Source organism: Acomys minous, assembly GCF_964271855.1.
Source record: "Acomys minous genome assembly, chromosome: 12".
NCBI classification, from domain to species: Eukaryota; Metazoa; Chordata; class Mammalia; order Rodentia; family Muridae; genus Acomys; species Acomys minous.
The window spans coordinates 68885488-68909701 of NC_140493.1; the positions used below are offsets into that span (position 1 = coordinate 68885488).

General features: G+C 49.7%; 1 protein-coding gene across 1 annotated transcript in view; it reads right to left on the reverse strand.

Moving 5' to 3' along the window:
- Positions 1 to 5068: 5068 nt before the first annotated feature.
- VPS53 (VPS53 subunit of GARP complex) overlaps positions 5069 to 24214 on the reverse strand; it is a 137599-nt gene continuing 118453 nt past the window's right edge. Inside the window, exons 19-22 of the mRNA XM_084802771.1 lie at positions 20668 to 20737; positions 7252 to 7389; positions 5876 to 5980; positions 5069 to 5364 (exon numbers count right to left, since the gene is read on the reverse strand). Coding sequence (XP_084658897.1) covers positions 5194 to 5364; positions 5876 to 5980; positions 7252 to 7389; positions 20668 to 20737 — 484 coding nt within the window. The 3' untranslated portion in view covers positions 5069 to 5193. The remainder of the gene's footprint in view (positions 5365 to 5875; positions 5981 to 7251; positions 7390 to 20667; positions 20738 to 24214) is intronic.

Here is a 24214-nt window from a genome sequence, read left to right on the forward strand (position 1 = left end):
GGACTCACACCTGGTGCAACCTGCATGGCCATGTTGACTTTCTGTCTCGGAGGCACAGTCACATTCTGTAAGCCAGATTGGTCTGGAACCGTGTAGCTCTGGCCAACCTCAAACTCACAGAAATCCTCCTGCCTCAGGTCACTGGGAAGAGCTGGGTTTAGGGGCACATCCGTCCCTTTAATCCCGGCACTTGGGAGGCAGAAGCTGGAGGAACAGGACTTCAAGACCAGCCTTGCTAACTAGTGAGTTCCAGGCCAGCCTGGATCTGTCTCATTTAAAAAAAAAAAAAAAACCAAACCAAAGATTACTGGAAAGATTTATAATCCCTTTTAACAGATGTTTCGAGCTAAGGCTTGGAGGATCAATGACTGGCCTGATGTCAAAGTGCTAGGACCAGACCTGCTGAGCAGGGCTTCTGTGGAAGTTTCCGTCCCAGTCTGCTTTTGTTTCCAGTGGACGCATTCTTCATAGGCCACTGCTCACCAAAGCTTCCCCTGCCTGGCTATGTAGGTGAGACGGCGGAGGGGCTGGCAGGAAGATCATCTTGCACTCAGCCCTCTGGGGTGGGTAATCGGAAGTGCTTCTTTACTCACGAGAGAGTCATCCCTGGCGGTCCCCTGGAAGGAGGAGCTGGTGATGGTGACGGATGGAAACTAGGTAAAGACCTCAGGCCAGACTAATGGAAGCGCTGCAGCAGATTTTTCCACTGTTGAAAGAAACAACAGAATTCCCTAAAAGATCTCATTGCAGAGCGCCCACCCAGCTGTGAAGGAAGCAGGAGCAAGTTGCTGTGCACAGGCGAGGGCTCTCTGGGCAGCCACATGGGAAACTGGGCTGAGACTGGAACCGGGTGTGTGTGTGTGTGTGGGGGGGGATGCCAGGAGGGGAAACCAAGGGATGGAAAGTCAGTGCAAAGTGGATTCCAAACCAGAAGCAGAACACTTGACACACATTCAGACAGAGGGAGCCACTGCAGCAGAACAGCCAGGGGCGGCCCAGGTCTGCCACGTTCTCCTTGGGCAAGGATGGACAGCGTTCCTCAGACTGTCAGGAAAGGAGAGCATGTCCCACCCCCACCCCCGCCCCCACCTGCCTCATTGAGAGAGTCGGTGGCTGGGAGGGAAACTCAGGGCTCCTTCCGAGGGTCCCTTCTGTTTTCTGTCAGCAGTAGGGAAAGACATTCTAGCAAATGACATTCAGTAATGCTTTAATTAACTGCAGTATTTTTGTATTTCAAGATGCAGCAAGAAATCAATTCCAGATGGGCAAAGCGAAAGACACTTACACAGAAGAATGATCCTTTTATTTGAAAGAAATTTACCTCTCCCAAAGGTGCAGAATTCTGCACGTCCAACAGGCTTTTCTGATGGACAGTTAGGATGGGGCTGGAAATTTTTATTTCATAGGTAAAACATAATGGTTCCTTTCATGTCCGCCGGCTTTTCGTGAGCCTGTTTCCAAGGCTCATGCTTAAACGGCCCGGTGCAGTCAGCGCTAACAATTTTATTTTGGGGACTCCAACTTGGACTAGACAAGAGGTATGGAACCTGCCTTCCCCCCTCAAGCAAGCTGGTTATTTTGAGACTTCTCTTCCTAGGGGGAGGAATGGCATTTCCAGCTGCGGCCTTCTGGCACTTCCCTTCGCCTTCTATAAACAGGGAGCCAGGCTTCCTCATGCAACAGCGACTCAGGATGAGCCTGCGTAACACTCCCACGCCAGGCCGCAGCTACGACCTGTGCTGTCCACGTTCAGGCGTCTGATCTGTGCCCAAGAGCCACTTGAGATGCATGCAAAGTGGGTACCTTCCTGGGTAATAGCAGGAGTCTTGGGTGCTGATTTTTTGTTCTGCCAGAGAGGAACTGCCTTTTCAGTGACAGGGTACGAACCCAAGGCCTTGAACCTCTAAGGCTCCATGTAAAGCTAGTGGTTCCTTGTGGCTCCTGCCTTGCAGGTATAGTCTAAACAACAGTCTCCAGCCTGGGCCCTCTAAGCAAGCCACCTGTCCCAACAGAAGAGTTGCAAAGAACTCTTCTAAATTTTGTTGGAGGTGGTGCTTTGTTTTTCTTTTACAGGGGTCTTACTATATGGCCCTGGCTGGCCGGGAACTCACGATGTAGACTAAATTGGCCTCTGACTCAGAGGTCCACCTGTCACTGCCTCTCCAATGTTGGAATTTAAGGTGTGGTCCTTACGCCTAGCTATGTAAATTGTTTTGAAGTGACAGGAATAAACATAAAGCCCCTGGCCGAGCAATGGCCATCAAGACGAGACGAACCCTGTTGACCATGGCAAGAGCCCAGCTTAGGTACAGTCTTGATCTATCCAAGCTTCAAAGGAAAGCTGCTAGTGACTAGAGCGGCCGCCCTGGGACCAGCTCAACCGTACAGCCGCGGCCCTGGGTTAGACACACTGGGGAAAGTGTCCTCCTTCCGTGAGGTTCTTCTTCTCTCACTGCAAAGGCTGATAGCAGGCAGTATGCTTTACAGTCGGCCCTCTATATCCATGGGCCACGCATGCGTGTTTTTAAACAAAGGCAGCAACAATATCTAGGAGGAAAATTGGGCCTGTCTGAACACATGTAGACTAGTTTCTCAATTGTGATTAGTCCCTATGCCACCCAGTGTAGCAACTATTTATTGCGAGGTATGGCAGCACATACCAGTAGTCGGGGGTCCAGTCTGGGTTATGAGTTCAAGGTCAGCCTGCACCCCATAGTGAGACTCTGTCTTAAAAACAAACAAAAGAATACTACAAAAATAAAAAATAAAAACAACAAATCCACCCAAACCAACCCAACTATGCAGCCTTTATAGCACATAAGGCGCTATATGCAGTCTAGAGGTCATTAGAGTCAATGAAAGGATATGCTTGGATTATTTATTTACATACACGGTGCTATTTTATAGAAGAGACAGAGCATCTGCACAGGGTGCGTGTGGTCCTGGAGCTGGTCTCCTGTGGATACCATAATCCACTGTGCAGCTTCTAAACATATACACAGCAGGCCTCTCTGCAGACTTACCGAGTTAAGGCTCCAGACAGCTGCATTTTCCAAAGGGCCCCGGGGAGTCTAACGCACCCCAGGAGAGGAAGAGGCTGTCTCTACAGAAAACACTGGATTCAGTCCTCATCAAGAAGACATTTAACACAATGCCTACAGTCACCTATCTGCTGGCTCCCTAGGTAGTTTCTGACAGTGTAATTCATCAAAAGCAACTTCGCTGGCTGTGACCACTGACTGGGAGAAACGGCGGCTTGACATCTTGGTGCCACCATGGAGATGGTCCAAAACCAGCCTCTCGTGACTGACCCAGAAAGAGAAGTGTGTGACTGTGGGGACAACAGCCAGGTGTGGGAGGAGCTTCCTCCGCTCCCCTGGGTTGGTAGCAGGTGGCTGAAAGGGCTGTGCTGCCTGGACAGCCTGATGCCTTGTTTCCAGTAGGATAGGACCACAGAGCAGCACAGAGCATCGGCCGAGCACCAAGGAGCTCCCAGACTCCTCTGGAGCATGATGCATCGTGACCAAGGGTTACACATGTTTTTCTTGCCACTTGTTTTCTTTCTGTTTAGAATTTCAAAATGTTCAATATGTAAGAGTCATACCAACTAGTTAAGAATAGTCTACACGCTGATGAAGAAATGAGGCATAGGGCTGGTGTGGAGCCCAGTGGCCAAGGAATTAAAAGAGAGAGAGGGAGGGAGGGAGAGAGGAGAGAGACAGAGAGAGAGAGAGACAGAGAGAGAGAGACAGAGAGAGAGAGAGAGAGAGAGATAAAAAGACAGAGACAGAGACAGAGACAGAGACAGAGACAGACAGAGAGGAAACACAGGGCTCAGGATCAAAGCTGAGCATTCTGGGTAGCCAGAAATAATGAGCTGAGCTTTCTTGCTGTGGTGATGGTGCTGGGATCTGGGATAGATTCAAGGGCCCAGCTCTTACCATCTACTGGCTGACAAGTTTAGTACCCAAACAAAAGCTGTCAGTAAAGGTGGTCACACTGAGGCTGTGGTCATGTAATTGAGCCTTGGTTTCAAGTGAGTGGTGAGAGCAGGGTAGCTTCTGCCCCTGGAGGTGGGGTGATTCCCCACTGCAGAGCTTGGGTTTAAGAGCTGGTGGTGCACAGCTCGGGCAGAACAGGCTTGGGCTGTGCCAGGTTCTGACCTGGTGTGCAAGGTCAGTCTCAGTTCTCAGTAGTAGTAACAACGGCCACTGTTGTGTACATAATGGCCGCCATGTTTCTGGACTCTTGAGATGTCTGAGCGAGTGGGAAGGCAGAAGATGGTCAGCCTCACCTTGTCTTCCTTCCCACAGCTTCTGCCAAGAATGACCGTCCAAGAGAACTTTCTGGTGTCTCAGAAGACAGTCCCTCTCTAGGATTCAGGAGTAAAGTTAAGTGCCCTACATGTGTTCATGTGAACTGGGAAAGTGCCTCACAGACCCTGCAACCAAGTCAGCTCTAGGTCTGCCTCCACTCCAGCTCAGGAGCCCAGCACAGGCAGGACACCTGCTGCCAAGGCTGGGCACCCCAGCAGCCACACAGACAGCTTCGCCCATGGGCAAGAGGAGCAGTGTGCAGCTTTCTTCTGGAGAGTTCAGAGACATGGGAGAACACAGGGTAATGCAGCCCTGTCATGGAAGATATCAGGTTAAGACCCAGAAAGCAGCAATTTACATGGAAAAGTGCTAATCCTGGCAGGGTTTTGCTAAAGATGGGCCAGCATCTTATTCTGTCATCTGCCACTGGGTTCACTCAGGCCCCAGAGCCAGTTCCAGAGACAAGGAGGGAAGAGGCGCCCCTGGCTGTAGAGGCTTTGACCTCAAACACAAATGGAGGAGGAGGAGGTGAAACCCGTGCCTCCTTAGCCAAGCTGCAGGCACTGGCTAGCAGGGCCCAGAGCTGGTAGGGAGGGCTATGTGGTGAGGTGACACGAGACAGTGACAACTCAACCTTCACAGGCAGCCTGGTGATAGCAAGCGAACTGCAGTGACCTTTCACCCTCTGCTGCCTTTTTCTAAGCCAGTCTTTGCTCACCTTCCCTGACTGGGATAGAGAACAAGACAGGGTATTGGGGAGAGACACTTTAATAACCGTAATGTCCTCAGAGGCTTTAAGACTCAGGCCCTGGAGTCAGGAGGATGAGGCCTCCCAGAAATCGGCCGCCCAGGATCCCTGGCAACATCTCTATGTTCCTCACAGTCTCTTTTTAATCAGTTTCTCAAGCTTGCGGATGCGTGATGACTCCTGCTCTGGTGTTGGGGCCATCAGGGACAGTGTGCTGGAAGTCTCCGTCCCTGAGGGCGGGGCAGGGAGCCTCTGCCGCAAAAGGTCCAGCATGCTGCTCTGCTCGCTCCTCTTCAGCCCCTGAGAGGAAAGAGAGAGGAGGGGGGTGGGGCGGTGGTCCCACAGTGGCTGGCAGGGGGAGGAAGCACACTTTGGTCCTGCAGTCTGCCCAACCTGAGCTCTGCTGGGCTAACTGCATACTGACTAGAGCCTGAGGACCCTGCTTTCTTCAGGGGAATTGCTGGTTCTGGGCAGCAGGCTGGGAGATAAAACTAAGGAAGGAAAAAGAGGTAACGGGGTAGGAGAAGAAAAAGGGTTGGAAAGAGGAGAGCAACAGAAGCAGGAGGAAGCCCAGCTGCTCTGCTCTTCCTTGCACTGCTTCCTGTCCTCTGCTGGGCAGGGGCCCGCCCTTGGGCAGAGTGGTCCTCAAGATGCTGCGGTCTGTATGGCCAGCATCGGCCTCCAGCAAAGGCTCCCTGCAATCTGGGATGAAGGGTGAAGCCAGAAACCTGCATTTTGAGGTGGCCCCTCAGGTTCTCTATCCAAACTGCATTCCTTAGGAGGATGGGGTGCACATAACCAGAGAGCTCACCTTCATATCCAGTATTTTCTGGAAGGTTTCTGTGTTGCAGTCTGTAAGGAGTTTGATGTAGTTGTCAACGAACACCACCAGCGGTTCATGAGGGGCCATGACCACCTAGCAACAGAGGAGACAAGAGCAGGTCCTTAGGAGCCCTCAGGCTGGAGGGCAGGGTCGGCACCCCCTGACTTGCCAGCTGGACACAGAGGGGTCTATTGTGAGCTGCCCTCACACAGCAAGCCACTACTCAGGGAGGATCCAGTGGCTCATTTCAACCTGATGTTCAATTACAGCAGGATTCCCAGGAGTGGCTGGATCACCCAGGCTGCTTTTTAACATGTGAATTCCAGCGCCCCACCCCCAACACCAGAGACTCCTAATTCTACCTGGAGGCCCAGAAGGGGCCTTCTGCTGGGGCATTTCATGGGTCTGTTACTGCGAGGGGGAATGGAACGGGTGCCCATAGATGTTCTCAGAAACAAAAGTCCCGAACTGGCCTTCCTCTTGAAGACCTGAAACCTGGACCTTTGCTTGACCACGTTTATTAACTACCAATTAATATACCAATTAATATATGGTGTTACCATCCTCAGACTCATTTCATTTGGTGCTGGAATATGCTGATTCTTCTACCCTAGTGGGCAGATTTTTGTTTAGAATTCCTGAGAATATTCCAGAACACGGCAGGAAACAGTTCCCTCAAAGTCTTTTGCAGATATCTCCTAAGATGCATCTTCCCTCCCTTGAGCAAGCCAGCTGAGAAGAGTCGTGAGGCTGTTGGTAGTTTCCTCATGCATAATCTCTAGGTTTCCCAGGTCCTGAGGGCTGCAGCCAGCCAGCCACTGAAGCCTTTTCCTGCTATCACTAGAGTCACTCTAGGACGGGCCTGAAGAGCTGGCAGGTGCAGGATCTCGTGGCAACAGAGGCCCTCAGCCCGCCTGCCTCTTCTGACAGGCTGGGTGGAGACCGGAGGCAGATGCTGCTCTGCTAGCACAAGCTCTCCTAAATGAGCCTATTTGTCAATTAGATTCAGTTACTACGACATCTGTTCAGAGTTCACATAAAGGTGCAAACCATAGGGAACCATGGGGAAGGGAAGAGATGGCAGCTGGGCCTAAAACCCCTGCTGAGAGGCAAAGCATCCCTGGGCTGCTCTCCTGATTTGCCACCTGACTCTCAGCTGGTCAGCTGATTAGACAGAGCTCACATGTCAGAAGGAATTCCTGATCCCCAGGTGACCATGAACTGAAATTCAACATCACAGAGTGTGGACAACCGTGGGGGCCGATGGACAGGCTGGACTCCGTGTTTGCAAAACCCAACCCCCTCGAACAAGGAATCTAAAATGGGACCAGCCCCTTGGAACAGGGTCTCCAGGGGAGACTCACCTTGAGGATCATTTCAGCCCGGGTCATTCCTTTCACGACAATCTTAGTGTAACTGGCGGGGGCCTTCCTCACCACTTGTGAGCCGATGGAGGGGAGGTCAAGCAGGACCATCTTCAGGGAGTGGGTGTCCAGCAGCAGCTGCAGGCCAAGCAGAGTGTTATAGCCGCCCTGTGCGACACAGCACCGAGGGTGTCCACTGAGCAGGCACGCGCAACCCACTGGACGCACGGTCTTTCCCTTACAGACAACTTGGAAGATAGAACTTTAAAGGGGGAAAAATAGTTTCCACTGTCCAGGAGAAGCTACCCTAAGAAACCACAGTGAAATGTGGGTATAGTTCCTGCTAGCCAGTGTGGGTGGATAAAAACCAAGTTTGAATCATATGGAGTGTGTGCATGGCTTCACACCGGCCCTTCCTAGTACGCGCATTATTTCCCACTGTGACAGTCTTAAAAACATTATGATTTTTAGCAGCTCTGCAATACAGGCGACGTGCGTGTAAAATCCAGCCCTCCTACTCATTCACTCCCCGGCTTTTGTCATTAGTAACAGATGCTGAGGGGCTGGGGAGTCAGCTCGGTGCTTAACCACTTCAGTTCCCAGCACCTGCAAGGGGACTCACAGGCATCTGTAACTCCAGTTAGAGGGGACCCTGGGCCCTCTTCTGACCTCTACAGGCACTAGGCATGCACACGTATACATGCAGACAAAACACTCACACACATAAAAGAAAAATAATCATAAAAACCTAACCAAACCAAACCAAAGCCGTTGCTGAGGCAGACAGCCTCATGCCTGACTCTAGCCTGGTCGGTGGTGCTTCCTTAGGAGGGAGGCTTTGCACAGGCCAGAGCACAAGCATATGCTGAAGGTTCCCAGGACACCCCTGAACCCCCTTCTGCTTCGAGCGCACCTGTGTACATAGCTGCCAGCATCGCAGACATCGCAGACTGCACCCTCATCAGCACCGAGAAACTATCATGAAAATCTTACTTCTTCATTAGGTAAAAAACAGTAACTCGCTATTACTGTACTTGTGCCTTCTCTACATGCTGTCTGATGACATTTGAACCATAGTTAATCACAGCTTGGCAGCAATCCACTTTTTCCTGTTTGTTCTGGTCCTTTGAATGCCAGCGATCTGGAAGGAGCTCAACTGTCCTCAAGGGCCACCAGTGGCTAGAGATGAGGTTAGCAGTTTCTTCACATGGTCTTGGAGGGGCCACCCTTAAGTGTTTATTGTTCCCGAGTTTATAGGGGAGAGCATCAGTGCTCCGGAGGTTTCACAGCCAGGGTGGCCTGGCTAGATGCTCCCAGGCACTGAAGACAAGGGGCACAGAAGTGCCTGGGGCCAGGGGCTGCGGGGACAGCTCAGGGCAGGAGCATCACTCAGCATGGGACTGTCTGATCCCAAGCACTGCAAAGATGAGTGAGAGCACTAAGAATGAAATGGCTGAAGTCAGCAGGGTACGTTTAAACGGTCTCAGAGAATATAATCAATGGCCTGAAGCTGCCTCTGTCATAGTGGGATGACAGATCTCTCGGCTACCTCTGAACACGGACGGTAATGGGTAAGACATCCAGGACAAGGCCCAGTGACTGTCAGACAGCCTCTCAGAGTTACAGCTAGCTGGCAAGGAGAGGGGTATTGGAAGGCCTCTGACACTCTGTACCCTCCCTTTCCCCCTGCGCAGCGGACAGAAGGATTAATGACGAAAGACAAACTAGCTAATGAGCGGTGCAATCAGCTTAATGGCTGTGGTGATTATAATTTTAACAATGCTGCAAGGATTTGGGGAATGTTAATGCCTAGTTCAAATAACTAGGCACCATTATTCTCCAAAAGTGGCAAAAGCTACCCCAGTGACGGTAATTTCATGAAGGGATGTGGCAAGTCAGAAGCCCAACGTCTCCTTCTGTGTGTGCAATGCACAGACAGCCCTGCGTGTTGGTCCTCGCTTCCTCCTCGTTTGGAAGCAGGGCCACTGCACTGTGCGCCTGGTGCCAGCTGCTGCCTGCGAGCTTCCAAGGGTTGCCCCTGCCACCCTCTGGAGCTCCTCTTGTCTTGGGAGTGCTGCTGGGATGTGCACCGCTGGGCCCAGCTTTATGTGGGTTTAGTCTGTATCAACTCGGCTCCTCCATGGTTGGGTGGCCAGCGCTTCTGTCCCCTAAGCCACCTCTCCACCTCAGAGCCTAATCAACTTCAGGGCAGCTAAGGAATCTTACTATTTTTGTTTTAGGAAGCCATTGGAAGTCAGGTGGGTGTGGGTATGTATAAGCGTATGTGTACACACTCATATGACTGCGTGTGAAGGAGGCCAGAGGTCAGTCTGAGGTGTTTCCCTATTGTCCTCTGTCTTATTTGACAGGCTCTCTCACTGAACCCAGAGATCGCTAATTGGCTGAACTGGCGGGCTGGCGGGCCTCCAGGATCTGCCTGCTGTGTCCTCAGCCCTAGTACTGTGCCTACAGGAATGCTGGCTTTTTATGCGGGTTCTGAGGACACTAACTCAGCCCCAAGATGAATTCTTACCACTATAGTGTTTGTTTTTTGGAAAGGCCATGAGCTCACAGAGAAGTGTGTTCAGTGTGAGAGAATGGCACGGAATGCCTAGGCCCACAGCAAGACCCCAAGGTTAGCACACTCCCCAGAGTCCCTTTGAATTTATTGCTTTCCACACGCCTCTAAAGAACAAGTGTGCTGGGTTCAAGGCCTGGGGTGTGCACCCTATGTCCCAGAGGCTTGGGAAGCTGAGGTGAGATGGTCACTTGAACCTACCCTGGAGTTCAAGACCACCCTGCATGAAATAGCAAGACCCTGTCTCAAAGAAAAAGAATATTTATGTGTAATTCTACATAGATTAGAATCTAGGGTATGAAAAAGAAAACTTTAAAACTTTTTTTTTTTAAAAGACATACTCTCTATGTAGCTCTGGCTGGCCAGGACCTCACTACAGACACCAGGCTGGTTGCCTCCCAAGTGCTGGGACTAAAGGCATTTGCCACCATGGCTAAGGAGTAATTTTACTACTCCTTTTTGTGTGCATGCCCACGAAGGCCGGAGGAACTTCGGATTATCTGGAGCTGGAGTTGCAGGCGGTTAGGAGCTGCGTGACACGGATGCTGGGAACCAAACCCAGCGCTCTGAACTGCAGAGCCACCTCTCAACAGCCCAAAACGTTCAAACTTTTGAGAAGAAAACACAGAGATTGTTTTTATTGCTTGTGGCTGGAAAAGAATGCCAAATATGGGAAAGATTGAAACATACACTACGCTAAGCTAAGTTATATGAGACTCACAGGAAAGTACAGACACAACCCGTGTGGAGTGCTGCTGCGCTGACAGGGAGACGCAGGGCACAGAAAGACTCAAGGCGACCAGGCTGGGTGTGGTTTAGCGCAGGGTTTGCTTGGCATGCACCCGGCCCTGGGTCCAACACCAGCACCACACACACAAAAGGTGCTCGCCGAGACTACAGCACTGAGGGCAGAGTGAATTAGTTGGAGCCCTTTGAGGGGGATGCAGGAGTGTTTTCTCACTTGAAGATGCCCGTAACTCATCAGGCATGGTACAGAGGTGGGAGGACTTGGCGAGCGTGAGGCCAGCCTGGACTATTTACAACCTCCAGGACAGCACCTGGGCTATGCAGAGGGGCTGCTGTGAGGCTGCTTGACCTCACGTGTTTCAACAGAATGTGACAGTGGCAGGAGCGTGAGGTGGGGAGGTTCTTCACTGCACTGCAGAGAAGAGAGAGAGAGAGAGAGAAGGCTGTGACAAGACACAGCCTTCAACGACATGCCCCCAGGGACGTACGTCCTCCAACTAGCAGCTTCCCCAAACCTTTCAAAACAGTGTGACTAGTTAGCATTTAACACACAAGCCAAAGGTGACTTTCATATTCAATGTGTAACACTCATGTTAAAAAGAACTTCCTTGTATCCACTCTGCAAAAGCGAGGACTGGAACCAGCTCAGTGTCCATAAAACAAGAATGAATAAACAAACGATGGCATATTTATGCAATGGGAAATGATCCTGAAGCTAAAGTGAGTGAACACAAATAATATATATCAACACAAATAAATCTCAAAAAAAAAAGTTAAGTAGGAGGAAAAGGCAAGAGAGGAAATGACACGTATAGCACAATTTATATAAAGCTTAGCAGTGAGCAACACAATCATGTCTCATTTGGGAATATATACATATATGGAACACTCAGACACATATGGCAACCCAGAAACCTGAGTCAGAATAGTATTCACTTCCAGGCATGCGTGGGGGGTGGTGAGGGTAAGGTGGGCATCCACAGAGGGCCTCAGCAGGAACCGTAGTGATCACCTTCAGCTCCGCAGAGATGCAGGGCACATGTGGGAACACGGCACAAATCTCACTGACTATCTTAATTATCAAATTAAAAATTACCTTAGTTAAAAATAAATCTTTTGATTTATTTTCTATACATTTGTTAATAAGAAGTATTCTCTCTTTTTTCATTTAACTCTGTCTTTTGAGGCCTGGCAAAGACTTAGTTTCACCTACCACATAACAAATAACAAGAGCCTTGTCTGTCAAAATCAAAGCCATGGCCTAGCGTTTACCTATTGGGGTGAAAATCTAATTCGGACATCTGCTGATTCAAACTTGCTACTTTTCTGCTTCCCAGAGATATGTTATATACATAAATGATTGTATACAGTTAAGTGATAGAAGGGTTTTGAATGAGCCAGACTTAATTCTCTGGTGTATGCCATGTCTTAAGGAGGAATGACATGCTCACTCCTGGCCAGTCACAAGAAAATGCCACCTTGCTAGACAGCTAACTAGAAAGGAGCCTCCCCCGTGGTGTTACACGGAGCAGTGTGATCAGGAAAGACAAGGACCAGTGTTATGGGAAGATAAAAGGTCCCATTGATCACCACCATCTGCTGGTTTCATGTTGAAAACTGATCACAGTCCATCTGCTTTAGCAGGAGGCACTGGGCAAGAAGTGGCCACAGACAAATTTATTTACACCTCAGAGATGATTTTGGGGGCCTGCAGACTGGCCAAGTTCCTGTAGCCTTTCTGAATTTATATATACACATATACGTGTGTATATGTACATATATACTGGGGTAGGATCTCTCTATGTAGTCCTGTTCTCCTGAAACTTCCTATGTAAACCATAGTATGTAAACATACTATGTAAGCCACCGGCCGGCCTCAAACTCACAGGCATCTACCTGCCTCTGCCTCCTGAGAGCTGGGATGAAAGTTGTGCACCACCATGCCTAGCAAAGATTTTACACGCCCCCCTCCAGTGTATATGCGTGTATGTGAGATGTGAGTGCATGCGTGATGTAAACGCAGGTGCCTCTGGAGGCAATTAAGAGGCATGGGAGCCTCGGTATATGGAGTTAGAGGTGCTTGTGAGCTGCCATGTGGTGCTGGGCACTGAACTCCAGTTCAGTATGCACTCTTAACCACAGAGCCATTTAAGGTGTTTTTTAACACTTTACTGTCCTAGTTAGGACTGTAAGGGCAAATAAGAGATAAAAATAGTGACATCAGATACTTATTTGTCAGCTGGGAGATCTCTGTATCTGGCCACTGTGTCTAGCATTCGGTGTAATCTTTCCCTTAATGGGTTCGTGGCCAGTGCAGTGGTCGCTCCTTGGGATGTAGCAGGGACTGCTCTTAGCAGTGTGTGGCACAAAGGGAGGCCTGTATGGCTGAGTGGCAGGAGAGGGTGGCACTCTGTAGGAAAGATGGCTTCACAGGAAGCCTGCCCAGGAGGCAAACCTGAGTGCACAGCAGGGGAGGGGCGCCTCTTCAGGTTTGCTGTGCTGAAGGGCAAAAGCCAGCCACTGGGGCAGGAGCGGCCGCGGGAGTCCAGGAGAGGCAGGAGGATGCGCAGCCTGTCTGAGGACAACTCTGTCAAGCTGAATACAACCTGGAAGCTGGAGCCAGGGTGCAGCTCAGGGGGAAGTGCTTGCCTCACGTGTGTGCGCTCTGGGTTCCATGCCCAGCACTACAAACGGGGGGGGGGGGGGGCATCTGGAAGGGAGCCAGTTTAACTTCACGAAACATGGAATTTTCTATCAAGTCCCAAAATAAAATCTTACTTTGTTCATGAGTGGCACCTGTGGGAGTGGAGTGGTGTTTTTACAATCCTGTCCTCAAGGTGGATCTCAAATACAAGCATTGTAGATTGGCACCCTGAGACCTCCAGAACCCAGGACTGAGCTGCAACACCCCAACTCCTGTCCTCCTCACTCACCGACTGCTCAACTCTAGCAGCACTGAACAAGGGCACCTCTGTTTTTCACCCCACAACATCTGGCCACCCTGGAGACATCTTTGGCATCACACGTGATCTTGTCACTCGCCTCTAGAGGGCAGAAGTGGTGGGTACTGTTTAACTAGCCCCAGGGCAGGAGCCAGCAGTGCAGGTGCTGAGGACCCTGCCATGTTGGCTCCTAGCCCCTCACTCACTTCTTTTACCTTCTGAGGTAAAATGTACGTAACCTGAAATTACAATATTTTCTGAAGTATATAGTATTTAAAAATATGTGTAGTAACATGTATATGCTTTTTTCTTTCATCATCATCATTATCAATTTTGGCTTTGTGAGACAGGGTTTCTCTGTCCTGGAACTTCCTCTGTAGACCAGGCTGGCCTTGAACTCAGAGATCCACCTGCCTCAAGTCCCAAGTGCTGGGAATAAAGATGTGCACCACCACTGTCCAGTTTCCTATTGTAATTCTTTTTTTTTCCTCTTTTCTTTCTTTCTTTTTTTTATAATTTTTCGAGACAGAGTTTCTCTGTATAACAGCCCTGGCTATCCTATACTTGCTTTGTAGACCAGACTCTCCTGCCTCTTTTTCCCGAGTGCTGGGATTAAAGGCATGCACCACCTCCGCCTAGCCCTATTATAATTCTTAACTGTAATTTTGACAAGTGCTTATAACATATAACATTTGCCTTTCGAAAAACTTTTGAGGTAGCATCTTGTATACAGGAAGCTGGCCTCAGCCTCACTACTCAGCCAAGGACGACCTTGACCCCTGAATCTCCTGTCTCTACTTCTAGACAGCTAAAATTAGGAGAATTTGCTACAGTGCATGAATTATCATTTTAAAAATATCTTTTATCAATTCAACAATTACCCTATTTTTTCTTTGATAAAGCTTAACATTTTATATTAATTGAATAAAAATTTTTACAATTTATTTATTTATTTAGAAAGGGTCTCACTGTATATCTCTGGCTGGCTTGGAACTCACTATGCAGTCCAGGCTGGCCTTGAACTCACAGAGATCTGTCTGCTCCTGTCTCTGTAGTGCTGGAATTAAAGGTGTGCACCACCATGCCTGGCCTCTTTATGGGAAAATATTTATTTATTTGATGTGTGCCTGAGCATGAGTACATGGGTCACGTGCAGAGGGCCCACAGAGGTAAGGAGAGTGGCATCTGACTTCCTAAACCTGGAGTTGCAGACAGCTGTGAGCTGTTGTGTGGGTACTGGGAACTGAACGTGGGGTCTCTGAAAGAGAAGACAGTGTTATTAGCCACGGAGCCATTTCTGCAGCCCCTGTCCCTTGTAATGAAGAAACCCTGCTATTTAAAGGCTCCATAGAAGAGTTGGGCTGAGCATAACCATCTCACTTTCTCACTCTTCCAGCTGTGATGGTACACACTAGAGCACGGTAACAGTGGTGTTTGTACTTTAATGTCAGGCATGGAGATTCATGCTTTTAATCTCAGCACTTGGGAGGCAGAGGCAGGAGTAAATGAGTTTCTGTGAATTTGAGGTCAGCCATGGCTATATAGTGAGAGCCTGTCTCAAAACCAAACAAGTTCTTGCAATAAAATGCTTTATACATTTTTGTCTAGATGGGTTTGAATGAAAAGAGTTTAAAAGCCAATATGATAGCCGGGCGTAGTGGCGCACGCCTTTAATCCCAGCACTCGGGAGGCAGAGGCAGGTGGATCTTTGTGAGTTCAAGGCCAGCCTGGTCTACAAAGTGAGTCCAGGACAGCCAAGGCTATACAGAGAAACCCTGTCTCGAAAAACTAAAAACTAAAAATTAAAAAAAAAGCCAATATGATAAAAAAAATGTAGGGTTTTTTTTTGAGACAGGGTTTCTCTGTGTGGTCCTGGCTGTCCTGGACTCACTTTGCAGATCCTCCTGACTCTGCCTCCCAAGTGCAGGGATTAAAGGCGTGTGCCACCATACCCAGCTTGTAGTATATTTTAATACATATAATGAGATACTATTAAGCCTTAAAAGGAGGGAATTTCTGATGACGTTAGGCTAAGTGAAAGGGGCCAGACACAAAAGACAAACAGTGTCTCATCCCACTTATTTGATATCTGAAGCGTAGTCGTATTCAGAGTCAGACAGTCCCCAGGCAGGCCGCGGACAGCAGTTAGCGGTTAGACGGGCGGAGGACAGCGGTTAGACGTGCAGAGAACAGCGGTTAGATGGGCGGAGGACAGCGGTTAGACGTGCAGAGGCTCTCTTTGGCAGCTCATCACAGCAGCTTCTCAGCAGCATCTACACCCAATGCCAGTGAGCACACACTGGAAGATGGCTAACTGGCACATTCTATGTTATGTGCAATTTCAAAATGTTCCTATGGTACATTTTGAGAAATATTCTTTGTGTGTGTGTGTGTGTGTGTGTGTGTGTGTGTGTGCGCGTGCGCGCACGCGCTAAGGGTTGCACCCAGGATCTTGTATTACTAAGCATGCATTTTATCAGTAAGCCGTAGTCCCATGCCCTTGATATGGACTATAAAGGTAACACAAAGCAAACTGGGCCTAGCAGTAGCGCACACTTATCATCTCTTCATTCAGCAGGCTGGGCAGGGAGCCTGGGAATGTGTAGGAAGACATCCCGTGGTCACACAGTAGGGCAGTGTACCAAAACCAAACCAAACAGATTCAGAAAGGAAATATACGGAGGAAAAAGTAACCTGACAAACATGAAGCTTTAGAGCAATGAGGAAGGTTTGCAAGGCACTCTGGAGAATGTTTCAGGACGCTGAGCACACAGCAGACAGGCACTACTTGTGAAGCAGGGGCCGTCAACAGCAGAGCAGAGACTTTTCCCAACACCACACTGTGCTGTTTTCTCTAGGGTACGTTTAGGCAAATGGATTTTATTTCTGCTGTGTGTTCAGTCATAGATGACCTCAGTTGTAAGACTAATTAATGACCCTGCAAATCCCACAAGGTCCTCTGAAAAATCACAAACTAGCAAGGAGCATTACAATGCAGGAACGGTTCAACTCCACATGCCCTTGCAACTGCTCAGGCGGACTCTGGGGCCTGAAGATAAATAACTCACTGTATGTACTAATCAAGATGAGAATAAGGAGCAGCAAAGGGCCTCCTTTTTTTTTTTTTTTCCTTCACATCAGTATTCAAGCCTAATCTCAACTCAGCAGCTAGCACCTTCTGGCCGGGGAGGTGCAGCTGTAGCCTGGAGTCCTACAGCTTAAGTTAAAGCTGGGGTTAGGGCGGTGACTCAAGACAGTGTGTCAGAAGGAGTTTCTACCCACAAGCATCTCTCTATTAACTTTGCTTTTAAAACTGATTTTATTATACTGTGTGTGTGTGTGTGTGTGTGTGAGAGAGAGAGAGCGGGGGGGGGGGGGGGGGGGGGAGCACCCATGGAGACCTGAAGAGCTCATTAGATTCTTAGAGCTAGAATTTAGGTGGTTGTGACCTGAACTTGAACTTGAGTCCTCTAAGAGCAGCAACTGTTCTTACCTGCTGGGCCATCTCTCCAGCCCCTTTGTTAACTTCTGGATTCCTTGGACCCTGCTGCCTAAGTGAGCAGGCCTCTAGCTACATCATGGCTTGGGTTACAGAGTCCAGATGCCAGGGCTAACCATACCCAGAAAACCCTCAACTATACACGGGAACCGTTCAAGGGCCACAGTGCCCTTCCTTCCTCCTGGAAGCCTCCACAGGCTGGGTCTGTGACAGCCACCTCTTATTACTCATCGTCTTTGCATGGGGTCTGAGAAATGAAACTTAGTTATAGAAGACCGGCTTTTCACTGACATCTAGCAGACATGAACACTGGCCAAACAAATCCTGCTCCTTAGGTAGCAGCCTGGGGTCTGACTTGATCCTGCTCATAATCTGTTCTGTCCTGTCGTACTACACAGCCCACACTGGCCTTAAATTTCCAATCCTCCTGTTTCCTGAACGTGCTGGGGTGGCAGGTGTGCCCCTACCCTTCACCAGCTAACACTGTTCTATAAAAGAGAACAGTTGATGACGACACTCATGATATGGGACTTAGATGACAACATCAAACCTCTCATGGCTGTTAGACACCAGTCTTAAGAGGCTGGAGCGAGGCTAAGAAAACACAGGACTGTTCCCATGAGTCAGCCCAGGATTTCAGGGGCTCGGTCAAGTCTGCCGACAGAAATGTAACCAAGAACTAACTCTCAGGCTGCTCCCAGACCCAGATCTTAATCACTCCGTATCCTCTCAGATGGCACACTGTAATGAGGTGAACGGAGTGAGGCCTGGTAAACACGCACTGATGAAACTGGAGCTGGCATGTGAGGGCATCGCTCTGCCACTTCCGGTGGAGACAAAGAGAGCTACCTCCGCCCCGGGCACGCCAGGGTCAGGACTTCAGTACACGGCTGCAGTCAGGCCCAGCTGGTGTCTGAGTCCTACCAACCTCCCAGGGAGTTTTCCAAGACAACATTTTTTTACTCTGGCTAGAGCCGGTCAGGCAGAAGCCGAGGACAAGCACTGACTAGCAGCCTTTATGAAGGCTGCGTGTGGACGAGGTACTAAGGGAGATGAGCAACAAAACAGAAACAAGGTCTGTCCAGCCCTGGGTGCTTACAGTGAGCAGGGGCTGGTGTTTAATGAGAGCTGGCTATGTGCGTCTTACTTATGGGCGCTGGCTTTGATGTTTACTCTTTTTGTTTAATTTTATTTTGAGACAAGATCTAGCTGTGCAGCCCAGGCTGGCCTCGAGCTTAGAATCTTCCCATCTCAGCTTCTCCAAGCGCTGGCATTACTGGTGTATGCCGCCATGCATGGCTCTGTGCTGTTTAATCCTCACCGCTACTTCATGAGGTGGCACCAAGCACTCCGACTCCACACACAAGGAAATGCAGGGCCTGCAGAGTAACAGCTAACAGATACAATGCTGAAGGCCCAGGGCCCAGCCTCTGCTCAGGTCATGGCAGAGCTCAGAACCTGAGTGCTCAGTGTCCTGCACTTGCTAACAGAGAGGACAAAACCACACTGCAGTTAGACTCCAGAGACCTTGCTATTCAGACTCCTATCCGCTCTGACCCTTTGTGAGTGACCGACTGCAAAGTACTGTGGTTCATGCTAACCAGCGATCTTGGTGGGCCAGGGTGGTGCGGGTGGAGGTGTCCACACAGCAGCTACGAGGACAAGGCGCAGAGCTGGGAAGAGTTGAGCCTCTGCTGCATTGCCTCACTAGGTACAGGGCACGATCTATGGGAATGAATTACATAATCTTACATGCTGCCTACTGTTCACAGATACAGGTCTAGGGAAGACCATGAGCCGCTCTTGATTTATACCTCAAGCGCTCTTTTCAGAGACTGGAAGAATGAATGGTGGTTTTTTTTGTGTTTTTTTTTTTTGTGTGTGTGTGTATGTGCATGTGAGTATGTGTGTGTACATGAGTATGAGTGAGTGTGTGTATGTAAGTGTGTGTACATGTGAATATGTGTGTGTGAGTAAGTGTGTGTGTGTGTGTGTGTGTGTGTGTGTGTGAAGGCCAAGGTGGACACCGGGGGTCTTCCTCGATTCTCTCTACGTTGGTTCCTGAGCAGGGTCTTGCCGATTCAGCTACACTGACTGGCCAGCAAACCCCAGGAATCCTTTCTTCCACCTCCTCACACTACCACTCTTGTTTGTTTTTGTTTTTTTTTTGGTTTTTCGAGACAGGGTCTCTCTGTATAGCCTTGGCCATCCTGGACTCACTTTGTAGACCAGGCTGGCCTCGAACTCACAGCGATCCACCTACCTCTGCCTCCTGAGTGCTGGGATTAAAGGCGTGCGCCACCACGCCCGGCTTACCACTCTTGTTTGTTTTTTAAATTTGCTCTTATTTATGTGTGTGTTTGTGTATCTGCCTGTGTGCACGCCCTGTGTGTGCAGTTCCTATGGAGAACGGAAGAGGGCATCAGATCCCCCTGTGACTGGATGGCTGTCAACTGCCCAGTGTGGATTTTAGAGCCAGAATCCAGGCTGTCTACAAGAGTAGGGAGTGATCTTAACTGCTGAGCCATCCCTCTAGCCTTTTACTCTTGGACTTTTAAGGGGGTGATTTTTATAGGGCTCAGACTCAGACCCACATTCTTGCATGTTGTGCTAGCTAGTTTTGTTAACTTGACACAGACTAGAGTTCCCTGGGACGACAGAGCCTCAGCTGAGGAACTTCCTCCGTCAGGCTGGCCTGTGGGCATGTCTGTGGGGAGTTCTCTTGATTAATAATTAACGAGGGAGGGTGCAGACCGATGTGGGTGGCGCCATTTGTAGACTAGTGGTCCTGGGTTCTAGAAGAAAGACATCAAGCAGGGCAAGCAAGCTGTGGAGAGCAAGTCAGTAAACAGCTTCGTCTGTGCTCTGTTTCAGTTCCTGCCTCGGTTTCCCTCAATGCTGAGCTGGGACCTGTCAGCCAAATAAACCCTTTCCTCCTCAAGGTGCTTCTGGTCACTGTTTATCAGAGCCATCTTGCTAATATGTTTCTGTTTTCAGAACACACAAACTGCCCTGAGCACATTGCCCAAGTTCCAGGGTCTGAACAGGCAGGACAAACAGAAGAGACTTTGCTGTAGTATATAGCTCAGCTCACCAGGGTTCAGGCAACAAGAACAAAGCCTTTTTGTCCCTTAAGATGGGTGTCTCACTATATTCTGCATGTTGGCCTGGAATTCAAAGCCCTACTGTCTCAGCCTCCTAAGTGCTGGGATGACAGGCATGTGCCATCACACTCCAGCAGAGAGTTCAGATGAGGGCCGAGGAGCCCACCAAAGAAGCTTCCTGGGGAGTGAGCTCAGGCAGGCTCTCTCTGCCCGCCCTCTCAGGTGTTCTCTGCCCCGCCATACTTAGAACAGGTCCTCTTGTCCCTCCAGCACCAGCCCTCAGAGAAACCCGAAGCCTTCTCTCCTCATGCCCCTGTGACAGTGTCCCCAACCTTGCTTTGTACCTTCTGTACACTTGACTTGGGCTGTGATTAGCTAAGTGATCTGACACCAGCCTGGGCTACAATATGAGAACCCATCTCAAAAAAGAAAACAAAGAAACAAAAAGAGCAGCCAGGTGACCATCCTTCTCTCCAGATTGGATCCGCCTGAGCATGTGTGTTGGCTCTGTGACAAGGGTGACAGTCCCGCACGAGGCTTCCTTACCTGCTCTGCTCCCACCATGCTGATGGGCTTGCACTTGAAGAGGTGGGTGATGAACTTGGGAATGAATGAGCTGTGGATAGAAGCGACAAGTCAGGCTTACTCTCTGCGCAGTGAAGAGCTGCGCACACTTTTTAAGGCTCCCCTCCCTTTCATGAGAAACCCGAGAATCAAGGGGGACGTAACGGCCCCTACGCCATCACCCACTGCCTCTTCTTTCCTTCTAAGCTTAGCTCCAGTTTTGTTTAGGGAAGAACAGCCTTGGGATTCTGAGGGAAGCTTGTCCCATCTTCAACTACAGAGGTGGATTATTTTCGTTTGTGTTGCTCGGGATGGAACCCAGGTCCTGGCTTATGTCAGGCAAGGACTCTATCAGGGAGCCACACTCCAGTCCTGCAGGGGTCAATTCTCCTGAGCTCCGGCCAGTTCCACTGGTGACTGCTTCAGGCCTTGTGGGGAGGGGGCAGAATTACAGGCCCTCGTGGCAGGGCTGGTGTGAGACTTTCTCTTCTTGCTTAGGGCACAGTTAGTTACATAAAACACCATGCTGGCCATCCTACCACCATTTTGAGGATGTGGCCAGTCTAAAAGATAGCGGATTATCCCAGGTCTTAATGAAATCCTAAAGCAATCACATTTTCTCTCTTTTAAAAAAATTGACATTTTTATTTTAGTGTATGCATCTGTGTGTATGTGTGTGTGTGTGTGTGTGTGTGTGTGTGTGTGTGTGCGTGTGCGCGCACGCACACGCGCGCGCGCATGCTGTGGAGGCTAGAAAAGGGCACTGGACCCACTAGAGCCAGAGCTACAGCCTATCATGAGCTGTTTTGTGTGATTACGGAGAACTGAACTGGGAACCTCTGCAGGAACAGCCTGTGCTCTCAACTCCTAAGCCATCGCTCCAGTCTAAACGAACCACTCTAAGTCTGTTCTAACTCCCTCTAGACTTGAGGTTATGTGAAATTTTTAAAATCCATTTTGTGACAGGCCTGGTGGCTCACGCCTTTAATTCCAGCATCTGGAAACAGAGGCTGGTGGATCTCTTGTGTGTCCAAGGTCAGCCTGGTCTACATAATGAGTGTCAGGACATCTAGAGCTATATAGTGCAATCCTGTCTCAAAAAACCAACACGACAAAAATCCCCCTTGCCGTTCAGCTCCCTTTGCGGGCCAGTGGCTGGAAATACCCCAACAGTGGCAAGCGCTAAAGCTACACGGGCAGTTAGGGTATCTTCAAGGGAAGCCAAGAAATAATCGCTGAGGTGTACTTCTCTTACCAAGAAACAAAATCCCATGATTTTTGAAAAATCCGCAGAGCGCCGAAGGACAGCCTAGATCAGGGGGGCCGGTAATGCTGTTGCGGGTGAAGGTGAGTAAAAATCTCCCAAGTCACGGGAGGTTTTAGGAAAAGCTTCAAGGCCTGAGATGAGAAGGCTGCGCTGTGCCGCTGTAGTTCAGCAGCTGTGGGAAGCAGGCCTGGCAGCACTAGGCAGGACCCAGAGTGAGTGGGCAAAGAGCGACCCCGGAGAGGACCGTGGAGGAGGCTTGGAGAAGGACAGGGTTTCCACAGGGGCTGCCTGCTGCCTTGCTCCTCCTCCCCCTCCCGTGCTGTGGCCAGGCCCAGGTCCTTCCCCTTCAATCTCGACACATCTTTTGTGCACACTGTAATCATTTTGAGAGCTAAAGACTTCCAGAACAATTGCGTAGTGGTGTAGTAGCTTAGTGCTCAAGAGAAGTCATCTGTGATCCAAACTAGAGTCAGCCAGGAGTGACTTTGGTAAGCCATTAGGAAAGGCAGCTATTGGAGGCCATGCGGCCACAGGTGGACTGGCGAGCTGGGGCAGGGCAGGAGGCAGTGGAAGAGGACCTGGGTCCAGAGGTCAGACGCTGGGGTGCGCCGGCTGACCTAGAGTGTGAACAAGAGGATGTCTGGAACTTAACCTGAGCCACGCAAGTGATGGGAGGCTGAGTTTGGGGGCATCACCCCTGCACATACGGCTTGTAACGGGAGCCACTCCACACTAGAGTATGCTGTGGCTGTGCCCTTGAACTTGCCTTGACTAGCCCATAGTGGGTGGGCTGGGGAAACAAGGGGACAATCCAGACACTTGAATTTGGTGAAGAAATCCCAGCACAGTGATGTGTTACTGCCAAGGGACACCAGGATGGCAGTGGTGGCTGCTGCTCTGAGCTGAGATTTTATGAAGATGGAGGGTACCAAGAGTTAAAACACACACACACACACACACACACACACACACACACACACAATTAAAAAAAAATAAAAAAAAGTTAAAACACAGAACTTTCTAGGTCCTTGGTTAAACTCTTCCAGATGTGGGGGATGGGCACCCTATTCTCAGATCACTCAGAACGAACTTAGTCCTAAAATTAAAAGGCGATGAGAGAGTGTGAAATTGACACTTGGATGGGCTGAGCTGAGCAATGGACTCCTCGTTCACTTTCACCTTAGCTCAATCGGACCCCTGGGTGCCCACAATGGAGATTTTGAGTCACAGTAAATTTTTACAGAGACACTTGTAGCAGTGGTTACAGGAATGTCACATGTGATTTATCAGCAATGCTTTTAGTACACATTAATGAGCATCCAGAGAGAGAAGGGAATGTCAGCTCCTGGTCCATCTGCGGCCTGCAGACACAAGCGCTCCCTGGGGAGTCGGTCCAAGCCTTCCTGATGAGGTTGAAACTAAAGTTAACTCTACAGCTACTCTGTCATTGTTGTCCCCCGGAGGGTTATTCATGTCAGATGGGGAAAATCTAATTGAATACAAACCGGGAAAGAGCTGGGGGAGAGAGAAACTCAGAATCCTGAGTCACCAGTTGGGACCTGGACGAGAGCAGTCCAAATACGGTAGCTTGGACAGCACTGACCTTCCTGCAGCAACTTGCCAAACTGTGCATCTGATAATTGGTCAGAGGAGACACTGGCCCTCATCACTGCCTGGCCTCTCGGGAAACAGTGCCGGAGCCAGATGCTGACTGGCAAGGAACCAAGCTACTTCCTCGCTTCAAAATTCAAGGCAGAAATGGCCACACACGAGGACGTGACAGGAAGGCAGGCAACTCGGTGCTTGCTGCATCCACCTCAGCACTGCAGCTCACCAATCTGACGGTCCCAATTTCTAGTACTTTCCTGGACATAAGGACATCCACAAGCTGCTACCACAAGAGCTGTGGTGGAGGGGGAGGAAGCAAAGGCTCAAGGGCACAACTGATGGGTCCAAGCCTTTGAGACGTTTATAATCCAGCTATAGGTGAAATGCATACACCAGCTTACTGAACAAGTAACGCCCAAGCAAGGAGTGGTTTCATGTGCAAAATCCCCCAAATCAGCTATCTGCTCTGCTATGGCTGATGACTGCTGCTGTGAGCATGCACATGACCACAAGTGGCCCATTTGCTTTTACCACTATGGCCCTTTGGGGTCCAGAAGAATATTCGTTTTCCTGGAGGTCCAAGAATGAGCCCCGCTGGAAGATGGGACATCTGGACTGTGAGGATGCTGGGTGGCTAAGCACAGCAGTAAAGTA